General features: G+C 51.2%; 7 protein-coding genes across 7 annotated transcripts; 1 reads left to right on the forward strand and 6 right to left on the reverse strand.

Annotated features, from left to right (window-relative positions):
- Nucleotides 1-58: 58 nt before the first annotated feature.
- Nucleotides 59-1,760, reverse strand: LAESUDRAFT_719310 (uncharacterized protein). The gene has a single exon (XM_040907605.1). It carries the CDS (start codon nt 1,641-1,643, stop codon nt 150-152), a length of 1,494 nt encoding a protein of 497 aa, XP_040770514.1. The 5' UTR covers nt 1,644-1,760; the 3' UTR covers nt 59-149.
- LAESUDRAFT_754033 (uncharacterized protein) lies at nt 1,663-2,890 on the reverse strand (the record flags this gene model as incomplete). The annotated part of the gene is made up of 5 exons (XM_040911834.1): nt 1,663-1,704; nt 1,755-1,849; nt 1,905-1,989; nt 2,040-2,269; nt 2,329-2,890. 5 exons carry the CDS (start codon nt 2,888-2,890, stop codon nt 1,663-1,665), a joined length of 1,014 nt encoding a protein of 337 aa, XP_040770515.1.
- A 255-nt stretch (nt 2,891-3,145) lies between these two features.
- On the reverse strand, nt 3,146-6,033 carry LAESUDRAFT_669202 (MFS general substrate transporter). Its single transcript, XM_040905395.1, has 18 exons — nt 5,894-6,033; nt 5,725-5,835; nt 5,453-5,650; nt 5,353-5,402; nt 5,270-5,296; nt 5,194-5,221; nt 5,101-5,134; nt 4,883-5,038; nt 4,724-4,824; nt 4,636-4,674; nt 4,287-4,563; nt 4,203-4,232; nt 4,131-4,150; nt 4,056-4,069; nt 3,920-4,007; nt 3,754-3,859; nt 3,322-3,694; nt 3,146-3,266 (listed from the first exon to the last, which is right to left on the reverse strand). The coding sequence occupies exons 3-18, from the start codon at nt 5,618-5,620 to the stop codon at nt 3,239-3,241; spliced, it is 1,539 nt and encodes a 512-aa protein (XP_040770516.1). The 5' UTR covers nt 5,621-5,650; nt 5,725-5,835; nt 5,894-6,033; the 3' UTR covers nt 3,146-3,238.
- A 72-nt stretch (nt 6,034-6,105) lies between these two features.
- On the forward strand, nt 6,106-7,382 carry LAESUDRAFT_719313 (vacuolar protein sorting-associated protein 60). Its single transcript, XM_040907606.1, has 6 exons — nt 6,106-6,332; nt 6,393-6,497; nt 6,557-6,769; nt 6,831-6,942; nt 6,994-7,100; nt 7,148-7,382. The coding sequence occupies exons 1-6, from the start codon at nt 6,264-6,266 to the stop codon at nt 7,181-7,183; spliced, it is 642 nt and encodes a 213-aa protein (XP_040770517.1). The 5' UTR covers nt 6,106-6,263; the 3' UTR covers nt 7,184-7,382.
- LAESUDRAFT_719314 (uncharacterized protein) lies at nt 7,237-8,113 on the reverse strand. The gene is made up of 4 exons (XM_040907607.1): nt 7,882-8,113; nt 7,746-7,826; nt 7,475-7,682; nt 7,237-7,420 (listed from the first exon to the last, which is right to left on the reverse strand). Exons 1-4 carry the CDS (start codon nt 7,951-7,953, stop codon nt 7,323-7,325), a joined length of 459 nt encoding a protein of 152 aa, XP_040770518.1. The 5' UTR covers nt 7,954-8,113; the 3' UTR covers nt 7,237-7,322.
- Nucleotides 8,114-9,167: 1,054 nt separating this feature from the next.
- LAESUDRAFT_669208 (aldehyde dehydrogenase) lies at nt 9,168-11,628 on the reverse strand. The gene is made up of 13 exons (XM_040905396.1): nt 11,562-11,628; nt 11,421-11,509; nt 11,326-11,367; nt 11,038-11,268; nt 10,872-10,983; nt 10,681-10,819; nt 10,532-10,626; nt 10,400-10,480; nt 10,152-10,341; nt 9,840-10,096; nt 9,618-9,778; nt 9,503-9,561; nt 9,168-9,447 (listed from the first exon to the last, which is right to left on the reverse strand). The coding sequence occupies exons 1-13, from the start codon at nt 11,586-11,588 to the stop codon at nt 9,344-9,346; spliced, it is 1,587 nt and encodes a 528-aa protein (XP_040770519.1). The 5' UTR covers nt 11,589-11,628; the 3' UTR covers nt 9,168-9,343.
- A 487-nt stretch (nt 11,629-12,115) lies between these two features.
- Nucleotides 12,116-13,894, reverse strand: LAESUDRAFT_639304 (homoserine acetyltransferase; the record flags this gene model as incomplete). Its single annotated transcript, XM_040903535.1, has 5 exons — nt 12,116-12,164; nt 12,216-12,646; nt 12,710-12,879; nt 12,939-13,019; nt 13,072-13,894. 5 exons carry the CDS (start codon nt 13,892-13,894, stop codon nt 12,116-12,118), a joined length of 1,554 nt encoding a protein of 517 aa, XP_040770520.1.
- Between the last annotated feature and the right edge of the window lie 1,728 nt (nt 13,895-15,622).

Genomic DNA, 15,622 nt, shown 5'->3' on the forward strand with positions numbered 1-15,622 from the left:
TTCAAAGATAACCAAACTCGACGATATGCAACATGGAAAGTAAGACGAACGAATGCATCACCATTTATACATCCTAGACATAATCCATCGAAATCGTATTGCTGGGCATTGCCCACTTACCAAATGAGCCAGAGGCAGTCGTCAAAAAATTATGGACGGTAAGGTAGCCAATGTCCTCGCAAGCTCTTCACGACATCCACTTCAGCACTTGAGAGAGATTCGAAGTGTTCGAAACGCCTTCGGTATGGGTTGTCTCGCTCAGAAAGGCCCATCAGGAGTGCACGGCCTTGAGAGAACAACGGCAATTGCGAGGTAGATTCGTCAATCGGGGAGACATATGACGAGGACATAATTTGACCACCCGGTAGGTATTGGTCCTGTGAGGAGCATGGCGGTACAACAGCGGATGTCACATTGAAAGCTAGATCGTCGTCGGGCATCGCGGAAGTCTCGTCGACCTGGATGTTTGCGCAGTATCCGTCCGCATCAGGACCAATGCTCTCACATCCAATACGATGTGAAAATGTTGATGCTTGCACCTCCATGTCCAGGGTACCGATATGACCATGCAAGCTGGCGAGGACCACGTTAGATCCCACACGAGCGTTTTCAAAGTCGGGCATTTCTTCGTTCCAAGCCTCTCGCCAACTTCCTTCGTGGTATGTTTGAGCATCCTCCTGTGGTTCTGGCGATTCATAGAATCCATCGCCTCCGTCATCATAATCCCCAGGCTGCAAGTCTACGTATGGTCCTTCCGATAAGCTGTTTCCAACTGAGAGTGCAAGCACAGCAAGGTCCCCAGCATCGGGAATATCCCCGTAGTAGCCAAGAACGTCGACTTCCGGATTCCCAGCCATAGGATCGCCAAGGTCCAGCAAGCTTGCGAGAGAGTCCATCGGCTGAGTGGCACAGTCCTGTACATACTCTTCGCCGTCTAACGCACGCAATTCGCATTCCAGACTAACGAACGAATCAGCCGACGGTGGGCTGTGAGCCACGGCACGGCCTTCCAGTTGGCCTTGCGCCGGATTTGGATGCTCTGACAAGTTGTCCTTCAACACTCGTGCCGGTTGACGGGATGAAGGAGTCTTGGATGGTGGCTTTGACTGATCCAGCGGGCAGTCTGCTTCAACGTGTGCAGCTTGGAAGACGGCGCCAATGTGGTCGCTGCCAATAGTATGCCCTTGCACAGACTCCGGAACAGGAGGGAAGAATCTAGAGGCAGTAAGCATCGGAAAAGTGTGATTTCCCGTTTGCGAGGCTGATTGCGAAGGACCGAGAGATACATGGGACAGCCGATCGCTAGTGACGTCTTGACGGGGTCCAATCGGCTGCTCTTCTCCGACGTGCGATGTTACCACGCTCTTTGACTTCATATTGTCCATCGACGCATCCCGCTTCATGTTCCAAGACAAGCCTCTCGTATCCAAGACCATAGTTCCGTCTCGCTGACTCTGAGACGCTTGAGCAGAAGCTTGACTGGAACCGAGGCTATGCCCTTGGAGTTCTATGTCCCAGATGACAGACTGAGTCTCTCTTACGTGCGGTCTGCTAGTCCGTGCACCAGTGCCGACGGAGCCTATCTGTTCGTCATCAGAATACTGAACAGGCGAGTCATTCTCCTTATTTGAACGATTGGTCATATCGCACTTATGGATTCTCCTAGACGTCTTTGAGCACTTCCCTGTCGGGACCCTTTTTGTCCTGCTCTGTGAAATTGAGGTTGACGATGAATCTGTGCTTGAAGACCGTACAGACGTCTCATCGGACATAGCCTCAGTGCTATTTTCAGCGATGGCTCCGCTCTTGTCCAGGAAGCGAGCTTCAGAGAAGATTAAACCTGTGGCCTCTGAAGCAGGATGAACAATCAGCAGACAGGCCGTTGCAGTGGCTAACATACATACTGCGCTTTGTAGAGAGGTTCTGTACTGGAACCTTCGTAGATGCTTTTCCTTTGTTGAACACACCAGGACGCTGCTCGGGATTGCTCTGAGATTGGACTATCAATAGCCAGTGCATGGACCCAGGATAAAACGAACCGTTAATCTATTCTTTCCAATGTTCTTCGCATGAAACCCGTGCATGAGTGCTAGACCCGCAGTCATGCTCAGTCTCTTGCCCTTCCTGTCTTCGGCTTTTCCCTTCTTCGTCTTTTTTATGTGAATTTCATGTCCATTCGCAGGCTCATCCTCGTCATCCTCGTCTGAAATGTGCCGAGGCTCGATAATTGCTCGTTTCGTGCGTCTGCGTTCGCGTCGTTCCGCAAGGCCTGCGTGGATGATAATATGAGTGAACGCAAAAGGTCCTACACCATGTACAGCGACGAACGTGCAGCGTTTTCTTCATCTGTCGTATCCGGGCTGTGCGGACGCTTCTTGAAACTCTTCTTCACCAGCTCGGAACCGCTCTTCTGTGTTTTGTTCGGCTTCATGAGATCATCTAGCGTCTGTTGTCTTGTGCTTTCTGTTGAGCGTTTCTTGGAAGAACTAGCTTTAGTTTGCTCGGGCCTGGTCTCTCCCCTCGTCACTCGATCGTGCGTCCCCGCCCGCTGCTCCTTCTCCTTATGCTTGCCTTTTTTCATATCTGCAGCAGAGGTAGACCTCACTTCACGTGCGGCTCGTGGCTTGAGAATCGGTGTGTCAAAGACAGCTGGCACGTCGATGCCTCTAGAACGGAGATTCGCCGGTGGTGTCGTTTGTAGCTCGGACGTCCCTGTCTTCCATGATGCGAAGGCTGCACGGCCTTCCTCAGCATGTAGCTTTGAGAATGAGCGTTGAGAGTTCACATAGGCATCGATGAAACGGTTTTTGTCTATCTTGACCAGTCCATCTGTGCGGAGACCATTGGTCTTGGGCGGTACTAGTTCCAGGTCCTGTGATTGCGCTTTCATGAGATTTTATACATACGCGAACAGTCGCAAGCTGAGAAAAGATATCGAGGGAGCTGTTAACTTCAGAGCTTGTGGCGAGAGCGCGTGTCGGAGAGTGTCGAGAGGTGTTGAGTGACGTCTTGGGCGCGCTGGGCGCGCCAGGAGTCACTAGTGGTCATCCAGCCACTTGCCAGTACTTTCAGAACCTCGAGATTCGTTACGGCCATATCAAGCAGTCGATTATCAACATGTATGTTACGCATGCACTCTGAAGGTGTTTAAGGTGTTTTCTAGTGGAGGTGAAATCCTCGTGTCTGATCACGACTTGGTAGAACTATTACACATAAGAGAACGATCCGTCTACCACTACTACATAGTGTAGACGAAATACGGGTTCCTTTATAGGAGTAAGTATTTGATACGCTCTGAGAAGGGTCATCAATGGTGCTTACTGCTTATCCGTCATATCTATGAACGCATGACGCTGCCTCTCCCGCTCGATATCCTCATCCGTCCAGCCGTTCGCACGTCTCAGCTCCGCAATACCTTTCTCCTTCTTCTTCCTCAGATACATATTGTACCGTCGCATGAATAGGCAAAGAAAGACTTCTGCACTGAGAAGAGTCAGGACAGATATTTTACCTGGGAGGTATCCTGGTGCGTCCTTGGCCTGGAACGTCTCTGTCCCGACGATGTTCGCGACGCAGAAGGCAGCCAGTGTCATCGCGTTGACTGTCACTTTCTTGGTGTGTCCGCTTGTGTTGCTAGCATTGTAGGCATATATCTGCGAGAGTGATGAACCGTACGTGCCGATTATGTATGACGCTGGGGCGGGCAATTTTTATGAGCGGCAGGGATGGCACCTAAAAACGGTTCAGGTATACCGAATAATAAAGGGCCTTTTTCTTCTAAGCCATTTAAGGCAACCAGCATCGCAGCCCCGACTATGGTGGGTACTAAGGTGAAGACTATTGGTAGCATCCGTTCTCCCTAAGCAAAGTTCTCAGATCCCACGACAATCCGACAAAGCGTGAGCGCGAGACGACCTACCGATCGATCCGACCACCATCCAACGAGAACGGTCGTGATGACGGCAATCAGACCACCAGGAGTAGACAGAATCAGTGTCTGCTTGGTTCTGCAAAGTATGAGATATGGCGGCGATCAAACATGAGCATGATCCTACGTGTAACCGAAACTCTGCGAAGTCGTTTTGCAGTCAAACCTTCACCTTAGACAATGTTATCAAGGCTGGACTAACCTTTACAATGATGTTGCTGACTGTGGAAAATTTCCATTCAGCGGGTGTAGAAGGAGGAATGCGATTACGTACAGTTCGCGAGACCTCCGTTGGGGATGTTTGCTATCAAGAGACACGAAAGTCAGAGGAAGATGCGCGTACGCGCGGTAAACTTACTTAGAAGAGTAGACAGAACGATGAGCCAGGTCTTCATGTCCACGAGTGCCTCGATCAGTTGATCCTTCTTCAGGACCTTGTTTTCTGTGCCCCCTTGGTCATCTCGGATTCGCTCTACGGCAGCTATCCGCTCTTCCCTAGTGAGGAACATAGCGTGCGCTGGCGAGTCGGGCATGAACAGTAGTACTGCAATGCCGACACAAATCGCGAGAGATCCGAGAATGAGGTACATGACCTTGTACGAAGGAATACTCGCATGCGTTGCATAAGATACACCCTGTCGTAAATGATCATGCAGTCAAATTCGCGAGAACCTTGCTACGGTAGTGAAATGCCACTGATAACGTACATATGCGAGGAATCCACCGATAATTGAGGAGAAACCGTTCTGATTTAGATATTAGTCTAGATTTCAGGAAGAGTACAGGAACTGCCACCATAAGGTAGTACCATGATATTCTCGACGCTTGTTCATCCTTCTTGTAGAACATAGAGATCATCAAAATCAGAGTAGGTGCCACGCAGCTCTCAAGCATGCCTGTGGTGGAGCAGTCAATGTCAGGCCAGGGCTTCACCAACGAAGCGATGCGTCTGACCTAACAATAGCCTTAGAGCAAAAAACGGTCCGAATGAGTTGGGGATGACGTGAAGGAGCAAAACGATTCCCCATAGCACAATGTTGACACCTAGATATTTGGCAAGACGCGTTCGCTGGGAGATGTACATGGTAGGAAAGACCCAGATTACGAAGCCTGGATAACGAGTACATGACTCAAATAAGGAACAACGCATTGACCGTTGTTGTATGACTCACCGACGTAGAAGGAAAATGCGACAATATTGTATTCCTATGACATGACGATGATCATCAGGTAATCCGTTGCAGTCGGTAGCCGTAATCATTCACTTGACCCGTCACTGGGAATCCCATGATGCTGTTACATGTCAGTATGCCAGATATCCCGAGCCATGTGAGTGAATACCTGGCGTAGTTGAGAGCGGTCTTGTCCCTACGCGAGGTTGAATCATCAGAGGACAATACAGTGTAAAAGACAAATGTTCTTACAAATATTGCGTGCAGTACACCGCACCACATAGCGGAGGGATTGTGTAGTCCTTCCCTGTCCGCTCAATTTATGAATTCGATTGCATATTGCCGTACTTACCAGCTTTCGCCGCACTTTAAGGTAAAACTCCTCGCTGAAATTTGTCTTCCGCTCCATGCCTACCAACCTGAGCGCCTCATCCTTGTATTCGAGGTCATCCAGGGATACTTCATCAACCTCAGCCGTGACTGCAAAGTTCTTCTCGTCGCTGGAGTCCACGCATTGCATCGTCTGAGGGTTGCTACCCCCGAGACCACCCTGCGGAACGGGAGTTGAGCGAGGCATTTCCGCAGATATGGGGGATGTGATCGTAAAGAGGTTTACGAGCTTACACTTCCGTATCGAACGCATATATGGTCCTCTCAGCGCTGCCAGAGCCTGTTCATCTTATCTACGGGCCATGTCAGATATCGAAGCGCAATTCAAGCATGTGGATTCGGATCCTGAGAAATCTCAGAAGAGATTAGGCACGGCCGTAGCCACTCATTGTGATGTATCTACCCGCGTTCCACGGCTAGTCCTGTGAGAAGTCGCCTGTATAAGTTGTCGAGCGAGACCTAGACGCCAGAGCGTATGGAATGCCAAGGAGGCCAAGAAGTTACGAAAAGACGAAACGATACGCTCACTCGAGCTCAACGCGGACTCTGACAAGAATGAATGATAGGACAAACCATTAAGGACGGATTGCCATTTTCGGAACAGCGCTGTAATCTCACGGCTGTGGCGATCCGCTTGAGTACCTGAAGTGGCAGACCTGGCCGCAGTGTTCGTTTGACAGACAACCATTCAGCCTCGCGCTCTAGTTCTTCACAATCTCGAAACAACCCCACGACAAGCACTTGCTGGCTTCTTTGTAAACGAACAATACAACATGAACAGGATTTTTGGAACGTCGTCGAACAAGAAGCCCAGGCCGTCATTGCAGGATGCAATCACTTCGGTCAGTGGACATGGCGGTCATGACGCTCTCGACGTCTCATTCACGGGTCTATCATGCTAGACAGATTCAAGAATTGCCTCCATTGAAGTTAAGATTAAGAAGTTGGATGGGGAACTGGGGAGATACAAGGAACAGATGAGCAAGCTGCGTAATGGCCCGGGCAAGGCATGTGCGATCTCTTTTCCTTCACTGTGCGCCATTGTCTAACGCGACATCCTTGTCAGAATGCTATACAAGAACGTGCTTTGCGTACCTTAAAGCAAAAGCGAATGTACGAATCCCAACTGGCGCAGCTCACACAGCAAACGTTTAACATGGAATCTGCTGCGATTGCCACGGAGAACCTACGAAACACGATGGCGACTGTCGACGCGATGAAGCAAGCCAACAAAGAGTTGAGAACACAGTACGGAAAGTTCGACGTAGACAAGATCGAGGTGCGCTCATGCTCGCCTCAAGCTATGTTCCATGGGCGATAGTTAACGACCAGGTGGGCAGAATATGCACTATGACATGGAAGATTTGCTGGAGCAGGCAAATGAGATACAAGAGACATTAGGAAGGTCTTATGCTGTTCCAGATGAGATTGACGAGGCCGATCTTCAAGCCGGTGCGTACACGATCGTGGTGCTACTCTACAAGTATTTAACAGACCGCTCAGAGCTGGATGCTTTGGAGCTGGAACAAGAAGATGAAGGCACATCATATCTTGCAGACTTGAACAAGGCACCGGACTTCATCGACGAACCACCGGTGGAAGTGAGCGAGGTACGTCCCGGAGAAGCTTCTTATTACACCGCTAACCTATTTAGCAGACGGAGGCCAAGGAGGCGGTCAAGACAACTGCTTAACAGTGTACGGAAGTCCTCGCCGGGCATTACATCGCCCTGGGTTCATTGAGTTGTATCGTTCCTATGTATCCTGGATTAGCTGGGGAGTGGCTTGTACTCTTGATATCACAGTGTTTGCCTCACTCCAAAGCTACAACCTTCACTCCCTGGACGTAATCTCCACGGCCAGCAGGCCGACACCTATCACAACGGCCAGCATCGCCATAACCTGACAGCGCCACCGGAACAGCTCTGCGACTGAAAAGAGAATCAGATTCATCATGCGCCCTACAGGAAGGGAGAGTAACATACAGGTATCACATTCAGACACACCTCTTCGCCAGAAACCTCCGAAGATCCAGCAGGGAAAGAACAGAAAGCCAGCGAGAAAGAATGACTTTTCCGCCGGCCACCGAGCAGGATCAGGCGGCCCAAAGAACGGTAGTTTCTCCTCCTTATATTCGGCGCTTGATAAGGAGCCATGCTTGGCTGCTCTGTCAGCTTTTGGCGCAGGAGCCTGCTTCAATTATCGTAAAACTGCATATCAGCACGGCTGAATGGTCAAGCAGAACCGAGAATTTACCACCCCGCCGAGCGCAGGCCAGAAGTCAGAAGAGCATTCTATGTCATCGGGAGCGGGACTCCGTCTGTTATCTCCTGAAGCCTGTGGAAGCGTCATCGTATAGTCCAACACCTCGAAGTGAGGCAGACATGCTCACGTTGACGGGTAAATCTGCTGGGGAATAGCTCGCCTCGATGTCTGCCTCTCCCAACTGCGATAGTGAGCGCATATTGCACAGCTCCGTATATCGCCTTCTGCCATGGAGCTGCGTTTATGAGCGTTGCCGTGTGTGCTATTCCCGTTATTCGCTGTCAAGATCGGATTACACACTACCGCTTCAAGATGGTTAGTTTCCGCCTTTACGAGAACGGCAATGATCAGCTTCCGCCCCGCTCTCACGTTTGAGCCGATTGTTGACACGATCACCATTCCAATCGGGTGAAAGCGACAGAGTTACGTACCCAGCGAGGCGACAGCACAGAGGTCCCTATAAAATGCCCGGGTATGCGTTGCAGTTCATGTTGGATCACAGTAATCACTGTCATGGCTATCAACGTCAGTGACTCAGTGGGACACCAGCCTTTACCCGCACTCGGTGAGTACAAGACTCATGTCAACTGATGCGCAATTGAAACGTTCTTGACATATCGTATCGAAGCCGATCGCCGCCCAGAGAACCACCACTGCTTCCGGCGAACCAATCTCTTTCTCATATCGTCTCTTAGCATGCCGAGGTGATGTTTTACTGCAATTGACTTGCTTAATGAGCCTAATAACACGTCAATAGACCGACCCCGATATGCGGTGGTGACGCATACAAGCTTCCGGCGCACCGAAGCAATTCTCCCTCAGGATGTCTCTTTTCTTCATGCCTAGTACCTCGCGGGGGAGGTGAGTGCGGATTGGCCGCATGCGACCGAGATATGCTTACCGTATTAAACTCACATCATCCACACCAAGCCTAAAAGTCCGCCTGGACCCCAGCAGTGACACCCTAGAGTAAGAAGAAGATTACTCATTGATGCGGATGCTCCATGGACGACGTCGTTGCAGCACTCGATTAGCATTTCACAATGGTTATTGGACCGATAACTTGCTCTATCTGCAGATCGTCCTTGATGAACACATCGACAATCACAGTCTCGGTGGAAGAAAGAAAGCAGTTCTTTGCTTGCCTCCAACCTACGTCGTCATCAACTAGCGAAGCTCCCACGTTCCGAACAGAGTGCAACGGGTGTTTGACGTCGGGCGTTCGAAGTCGGGTATAGGTAGTTCTGCACTGCGTTTAAGCGGTCATCACTCTAACGGCAAGGTCAGTCTGCTGATGTGGTGATCCGCAAGGCTGCCCCGTCTCGCTGCAGCTCTCAGCAATGTTTCAAGGCACACAAGTTGCTCGCAAGGCGTAGGACTCACATAACTGACTCATTCATTGACTAGCTGTTGAAGTGGTCGGAGACTTGCATGTGCCGATGGGTCTCCAGATGAGGATGGACACATGCGTGAATTCCGGGTTTTGCGTCTCAAAAACCACCGATCGTCTGTACTGAGCCGAAAACATCATGTTCGACGTCGGCGTAGAACATAGAGTAGACTGTTGTGATATGCTAGTTATAGATCGATTACCCATATCGTTTCTCGCCACCGGTTTCGGCGAACCAGTCTTGCTGCTCAATTGTCTCTTGCGCCGAGGCGGTGTTCACTATGATTGATTTGCTTTGCGAATCTGAGGAACATTGCATCAACACAATTCCTCGCCGATATGCAGCGTTTATACGTACAAGCTTGCAATGCCTCGACGCCATTCTCTCTTCCCATCCCACTCTCTTTCATACCTCCCCTGTAAGAGAACAGTGGATGAGTTTGCTTCGGTTGCGTACGGTCGATCATCCTCACCATGGGGAACTTGGGTCATTGCGGTGATGGGTGTTGACCCACACTAAGCCCGCCTCAATCTCGGCGGAGATTCGGTGAGCGCGTGACAAGTCAGACGTCCAGATGCCTGCTCCCAGACCGTACTTGCAAGCATTGGCGAGGGTGACACCTTCTGCCTCGTCCTAAAGGGAAAGGTGATGATGGATATAAATACTCCAAGAATAACGCCACCACCATACTCACAGAAAAGCGCTTCACCACAACGACGGGGCCGAAGATTTCCTCTATCCACAAGTCGTCCTCGGTGGATATATCGGTGATCACGGTGGGAGGAAAGAAGCAACCCTTGGAGAGGTCAAATCCATCCAGCGGCGACGAGCCAGTCATCCGATGGCCGCCAGCAACTATCTTCCCGGACCCTCGTCGTTGCACGAGCTGCTCAATCCTCTCCAATTGTTTCGGACCGATGACTGTCCCCATAGTTGACGCCGGGTTCATTGCTGTGCATGCGTTTAGCACGTAAGGCAATCATTAATTGAATTACGTCATACGTACGATTGCCCATGCGCTTCTTGATGTTCTCTACTTTGATCAAGAAACGCTTGATGAACTCGTCGTAAATCTCGTCCTGAACGATAAGTCTGGTGCCAGACACGCACGTCTGGCCAGAAGCGACGAAGCATGCGAAGGCGGCTCCATTCACGGCAGCCTGAAGATCTGCATCGTTGAACACCACAATCGGGGCCTAGAGATATGACGGTATCAGCTCCTCGTCGTGCCACTCAACACAATGAGGTGAGGACCTTTCCGCCCAGTTCTGCAGTAAATGCTGCCAGGTTGTTGCCGACGATGCTACCGAGAGCGCGACCAGTAGCCGTGCCTGCCTGCGAAACAAACTTCTCAACAAGCCTTTAAAGACTTCGTTGTGCCCTTACCGTGATGTCGACCTTTCTCACCAGCGGGTTAGATGCCAGTTCAGGACCAATTTCTCTCCCATAGCCAGGTAGCACCGACAATACGCCCGGTGGTACTAGCAAAATAATGTCAGACGAGACTGAGTACGCATTTTGAGAGCGAAACGCACCTCCGGCTAGAGCTGCCAGCTCAGCGAACGTAATGACCGACATAGGTGTGAGTTCACTGGGCTTCACGATGACTGAGTTACCAGCAGCGAGTGCGGGTGCAATCTTCTTGATGGCAATGAATAAGGGATGATTGAACGGCTGAGTCACTGTCAGATGTGATGCGCTATATGCTCGCTGCTGAACAGCTCACCGTGATCTGTGCAACAACACCAAGGGGAACGCGCTGCACGTAGTTGAGCAGCTTTCCCTGAGTCGGGGCTACAAAGTCTTGACCAGTGCGGAGTAATGCTGCGTAATAGTCACTGAGAATAGGTCATAGGGAGCAGGCGAGATGGTACGATGAAATAGAAACTCACAGCCACTCAGGCAGGCGTCCTAGCTGAGCATTCATCTCCCTAATCGCTCTTCCCGTCTGCAGCGTCTCCATCTTCGCAAACTCCTTGAGGTTTAACTCTACTTCTCTCGCGAGGTTCGAAAGGACGGCGGCTCGGAAACTATGCGAAGCTCTGGACCAGACACCCGACTTGTATACCTCGTGCGCGTGGTATACGGTCTTCTGGACGTCATCGCGACTTGACATCACGACGCTGCACGCAACCGTTAGATTCTGCTCCTAGAATGCTTATCTATGGTTGAGAACATACGTGCAGATCGCTTCGCCTGTGGCGGGGCTCCTCAGAACGAGCCTAGATAGGAATATTGAGCTATACGGACTTTATCAGGACACGATGCCACGTACTCCTCGCGGTCCGCCGAGGATGGGACGCGCCCTTCCCGAATAGTGTGCAGAGCAAATGGGCCATAATGAGTACGGTTCAACGCCTTTACCTGAACAAACAGTTAGACACTGCGACTCTACGGCATTCCTGACGTTACTCACAAGGCGATTTATCCTGCCTTTTCTCATGGGTGGCCGGACTCTACGTTGGTTGGAGATAGTCCTCGGGCCCTGCGCGAAGTACGATTCTCGAATCCCATCAAATGGTATATTGCACCACGTGCAAGCCGATCAAGGAACGTTCCGAACGACCAACACCTCTTCCCAGCCCTATCAAAGTCACGTCTGTCCGTGTCGACGCAGGTCCCTCCTCTGGGTCAAGGTCTCCTCCGACGCGCTCCTGAACATGGTTTTCGCACCCACAAATTAGTATCCGGAATAGCGTGCATGCATCATGATTATCGCGGACATGGACAGAGATTACGAATCGCTCAAAACGACAACGTGGGTGATCGACCTACTTCGATACAAATGATTACATGACGATGAGGCGTGTGAGGGAGAAGGAGCGTGTGCGGTAATGTCTGTGCTGAACTGATGTATACGCAGGACGAAGTCGGGAAATGGCACAAGGAATCTCAAAGATTAGTCTTCGACATCAGGGTAACGATGAAGACATGGGTAATCGGATCAATACAAGGCGAAGCGCTCTAGCCTCAACATAGAAAGCCCCGAATAGCGCCTCCGATGTTTTGCACATCCAGCCTGGCAAGGGGTCAGTACCTCCATAAGTAGAGGGAGCAAAAGGCTACTCACAGGAAGGTATCATGGCCCCACACACCACCGAGCTCATAATAGCTGACCATCTGATTACCGGTCATCCTCAGCGCATCTGCAACCTCCCGTTGCTGCTCTACTGGAAAAAGAATGTCGCTCTGCACGCCCAGAATCAGCGTCGGCGTGTTCGACAGAGGGCGGAGACCCTCCGCAAGGTCAGGCAAATGTCTTGGCGGGTTTGCTGGTGGCGGATGCGACTTCGAATGTGATAACAACCAGTGATAGTACGAATGTGAAGGCGAGGGCGGGTGGGAGGACATGGAAGGCGGTAGGGGAGGAGGAGAGCTGCGCGGCGCCGGAGGAGTGAGATGGATCTCAGAAAGCGCAGAGCGCGTGAGATCGAAGACGTCCATGGCCTTGGAAATGTAAATCAAGGAATTCGCGTCATACTTCAAGCAGAAGGACTCCCCCTAGAAGGTATCCCCGTAAGTCATGTTGTACGTTTGATCAGAGAAAGACGATATACCACGAACCTGATAGTCAAGATAGGTCTCAATCAAGAAATCAGGACAAAATGCTGGTGCGCGGGGTAATGAAGGTTCCTCCAGCGTTGTTGTTTGCGATGACTCAGGAAGCGGCTTCAATTTACGGCCAAATCTCTGATCCCATTCAGGACCTGAGCGATATGTGATAGTTGCAATCTCTGATGATGTCATGTCAGCGCTACATGTCATAGATGGGTCAGATGAGATGAACACGTACGTCGAGCCAGCTTCATGCCCGTATGTGGTGGCAATCCTTCGTAATAGAACCCATTCTTCCAGTTCGGATCTGCCATTAACACTGATACCCGGGTCAGCGAAGCTGTAAATCACTCCGCGCTCGCAGGACGTACCACTACGCTGCGCAAATCGCATAGCGATCGCGCTTGGGCTGCTTCTCGCGGTTCCGCTGATGCTGACGACCTTTCCCACACGTTCAGGATACAGCCATCCCGCTGCCAAACTTTGCATAGCGCCCATTGATGATCCCACGCTCGCGTAGAGTTTGTCAATCCCAAGATGATCGAGCAAGCAGAACTGTGCGCGAACCATATCGAAGATCGAGATTACAGGGAAATGGGTAGCATAGGGCTTCCCCGTAGAACGATCAGCCGACGAGGGGCCGGTGGAGCCGTAGCATCCTCCGAGAACATTTGTGCATATTATGAAGAACTGATTCGTGTCAAGCGCGCGCCCAGGGCCGATGAACTGTTCCCACCAGCCTTCGGAAGGGTTCAAATCCGTCGATGCGGCATGAGAGGACGCCGACAAGCCAGTATGGAGCAGGATGACGTTGTCCTTCGCAGGCGACAACTCTCCCCATGTCTCGTAGGCAATGTCGAATTCAGGAAGAGCGGGAGCGTACGTCAGCGGCATGGGCTTCGAGTGACGGTAGATTTTATAGGATGCGGGATTCGGTCTCGCATACGGCGGCTCCGGTCCTGAGTGCGGACTGGAAGAGGTCTGTGTGTCAGGCGATCGCGAGGCGCGGAGCCGTGACTCTCGGGCGGCATGAGCTTCGACGCAGGGGAAAAAGGGACTATCGTGCGGTCTTGTCGAGGCGATAGACGACTGGATGGTCGCTGCGCGAGTGGATGGTTTGTTGCGTACGGGAGTGTGTGGGAGCTTGAGGCGTCGCTGCGCGACCTTCGCAAGATGTCTTGGTACACCAGGCATGGCGCTACCACATGACCATCCCACGTCAGTTCTCATCATGATTGGTCTGCTTCTCGACAGAACTGACCTCTGATTGTGTGTACAATGGGAGAGCCGATGCTGACGGCGGGAAAACGGGTAGCGGAATGTGGGTAGAGGACCGTATGGGGCAAGAGCAGGCAAGTCTCTCCCGAAGACGGGAAGATATAAGAGGGAGAAGTCGTCAGGGACATATTCGGGCCTTCGTTCATTTGAGTAGGGCACCACGCCGCCATCGAGGATGGCGACAGAATTTGCATCTTGCGCCATCGCACGTGACTGCACGCGACCACGTGCGCTTCCGCCCGACGCTTTTGATCGACGCGCCGTGGGCGCAGTGAGTCCTGACGCGGACGTCCTTGGCTCCCTTTATTCTTGGACTATTACCTTCGTCTTGATCACGACTAGTTCTTGCTGCTAATTCTGTGGAGCATACCCTGCTCTTTAGTTTGCGGTCATCCGCGCCTATTCGACTGGTCAGCTTGGCTCGCCTTCCAAATGAGCTTGAACGTCCGTGGAACTGCCACGTAACATCAGCTTGAAATCTTCCCAATGGGCACGCAATGGTCATGAGACGATCTTTGCGCCACTATTGTGCATACTCGCGCAATTCCCTTACCTCTTGCAATTCCGAATTACACAGCCGAACAAGTTGTCATCTGAATGGACTTTTGATCGGTGGATCTTAAGAAGAAGCCATGAACCTGCACTTTAACGTCTGCTCACTAGCTTGTTTGAAGTCTTCCGCCTTGTATTCCAATTCTGATATATTGATATATTGATGCAAAATGCACGACTGAAAGCTGTGGGCATGGTATGAAAGCAGCGCTGACTTGTCACATCGCTGATAGATAAGCTGAGTATGCCCATTCACTGTCTCACTCACAAAAATACTAAACCAGACCAGCAGTCTCTCAATCGCTGCTCTTCGCCCGGTAGTGTGGGAGATCTGTGACCTGCAATGCCTGCGGCATGTCGCACAGTGAGATACCTATGAAGAACCTGCTTCTGACCTCAGATGAGATTCTGGTGCGTTCGACGGTGTCATTGCAGTACGTCAGGGGGCCGCCCAATGGCGTTTCGTTCGTTAGGCTACCAGCAGCTCCCACTATTCCGATATCGGCTGCTCTTATAAAACCCCTCTCTTCGCCATTATCAAGCCGGGGCAGATAAATGGGCGCCGGCAACAGCAGGTTCCCCGCAAGAAGTGATAGCCGTGGGAATTCGGACCATGCTTTCTCCTCGAATGAGCTGTCCCTGTGAGACGGTCAGCAGCCGCATTCGTCGCAAACGTTCATCCATACAGCATTTGCATATATATCAATTGTGAGTAATGCGTGTCATGTTCAGAAATAACGAAAGAACTCATAGAACGTCATACTCCTTGCAGCCGCAGGAAATGTTAACTGATCGGCGGCCTGGACTCCATATACTTCGACTAATATAATTTTCCTGACGTCTATGTCCGCTCGGCGACGTGACGTAAGAGGATTCTCAGAGTAGTCGTCGTCGCGCGATCCGTTGCATTAGTCTCGCAATTCAGCAATAATTGAGTGACGGAACATCCACCGTTCGCTTACCACGAGACGAAGACGAACGTCATCAGATGTATTCTTCAGTGAGTGCTAGACCGCGTTTGTGTTCCCTGGCCATAGGGGTTCATTTCCTTTTGCACGGCATGGTCGCTAGCACTTCGCTGTCTGTGTGCCT

The sequence above is a fragment of the Laetiporus sulphureus genome (genome assembly GCF_001632365.1).
Source record: "Laetiporus sulphureus 93-53 unplaced genomic scaffold LAESUscaffold_1, whole genome shotgun sequence".
NCBI classification, from domain to species: domain Eukaryota; kingdom Fungi; phylum Basidiomycota; class Agaricomycetes; order Polyporales; family Laetiporaceae; genus Laetiporus; species Laetiporus sulphureus.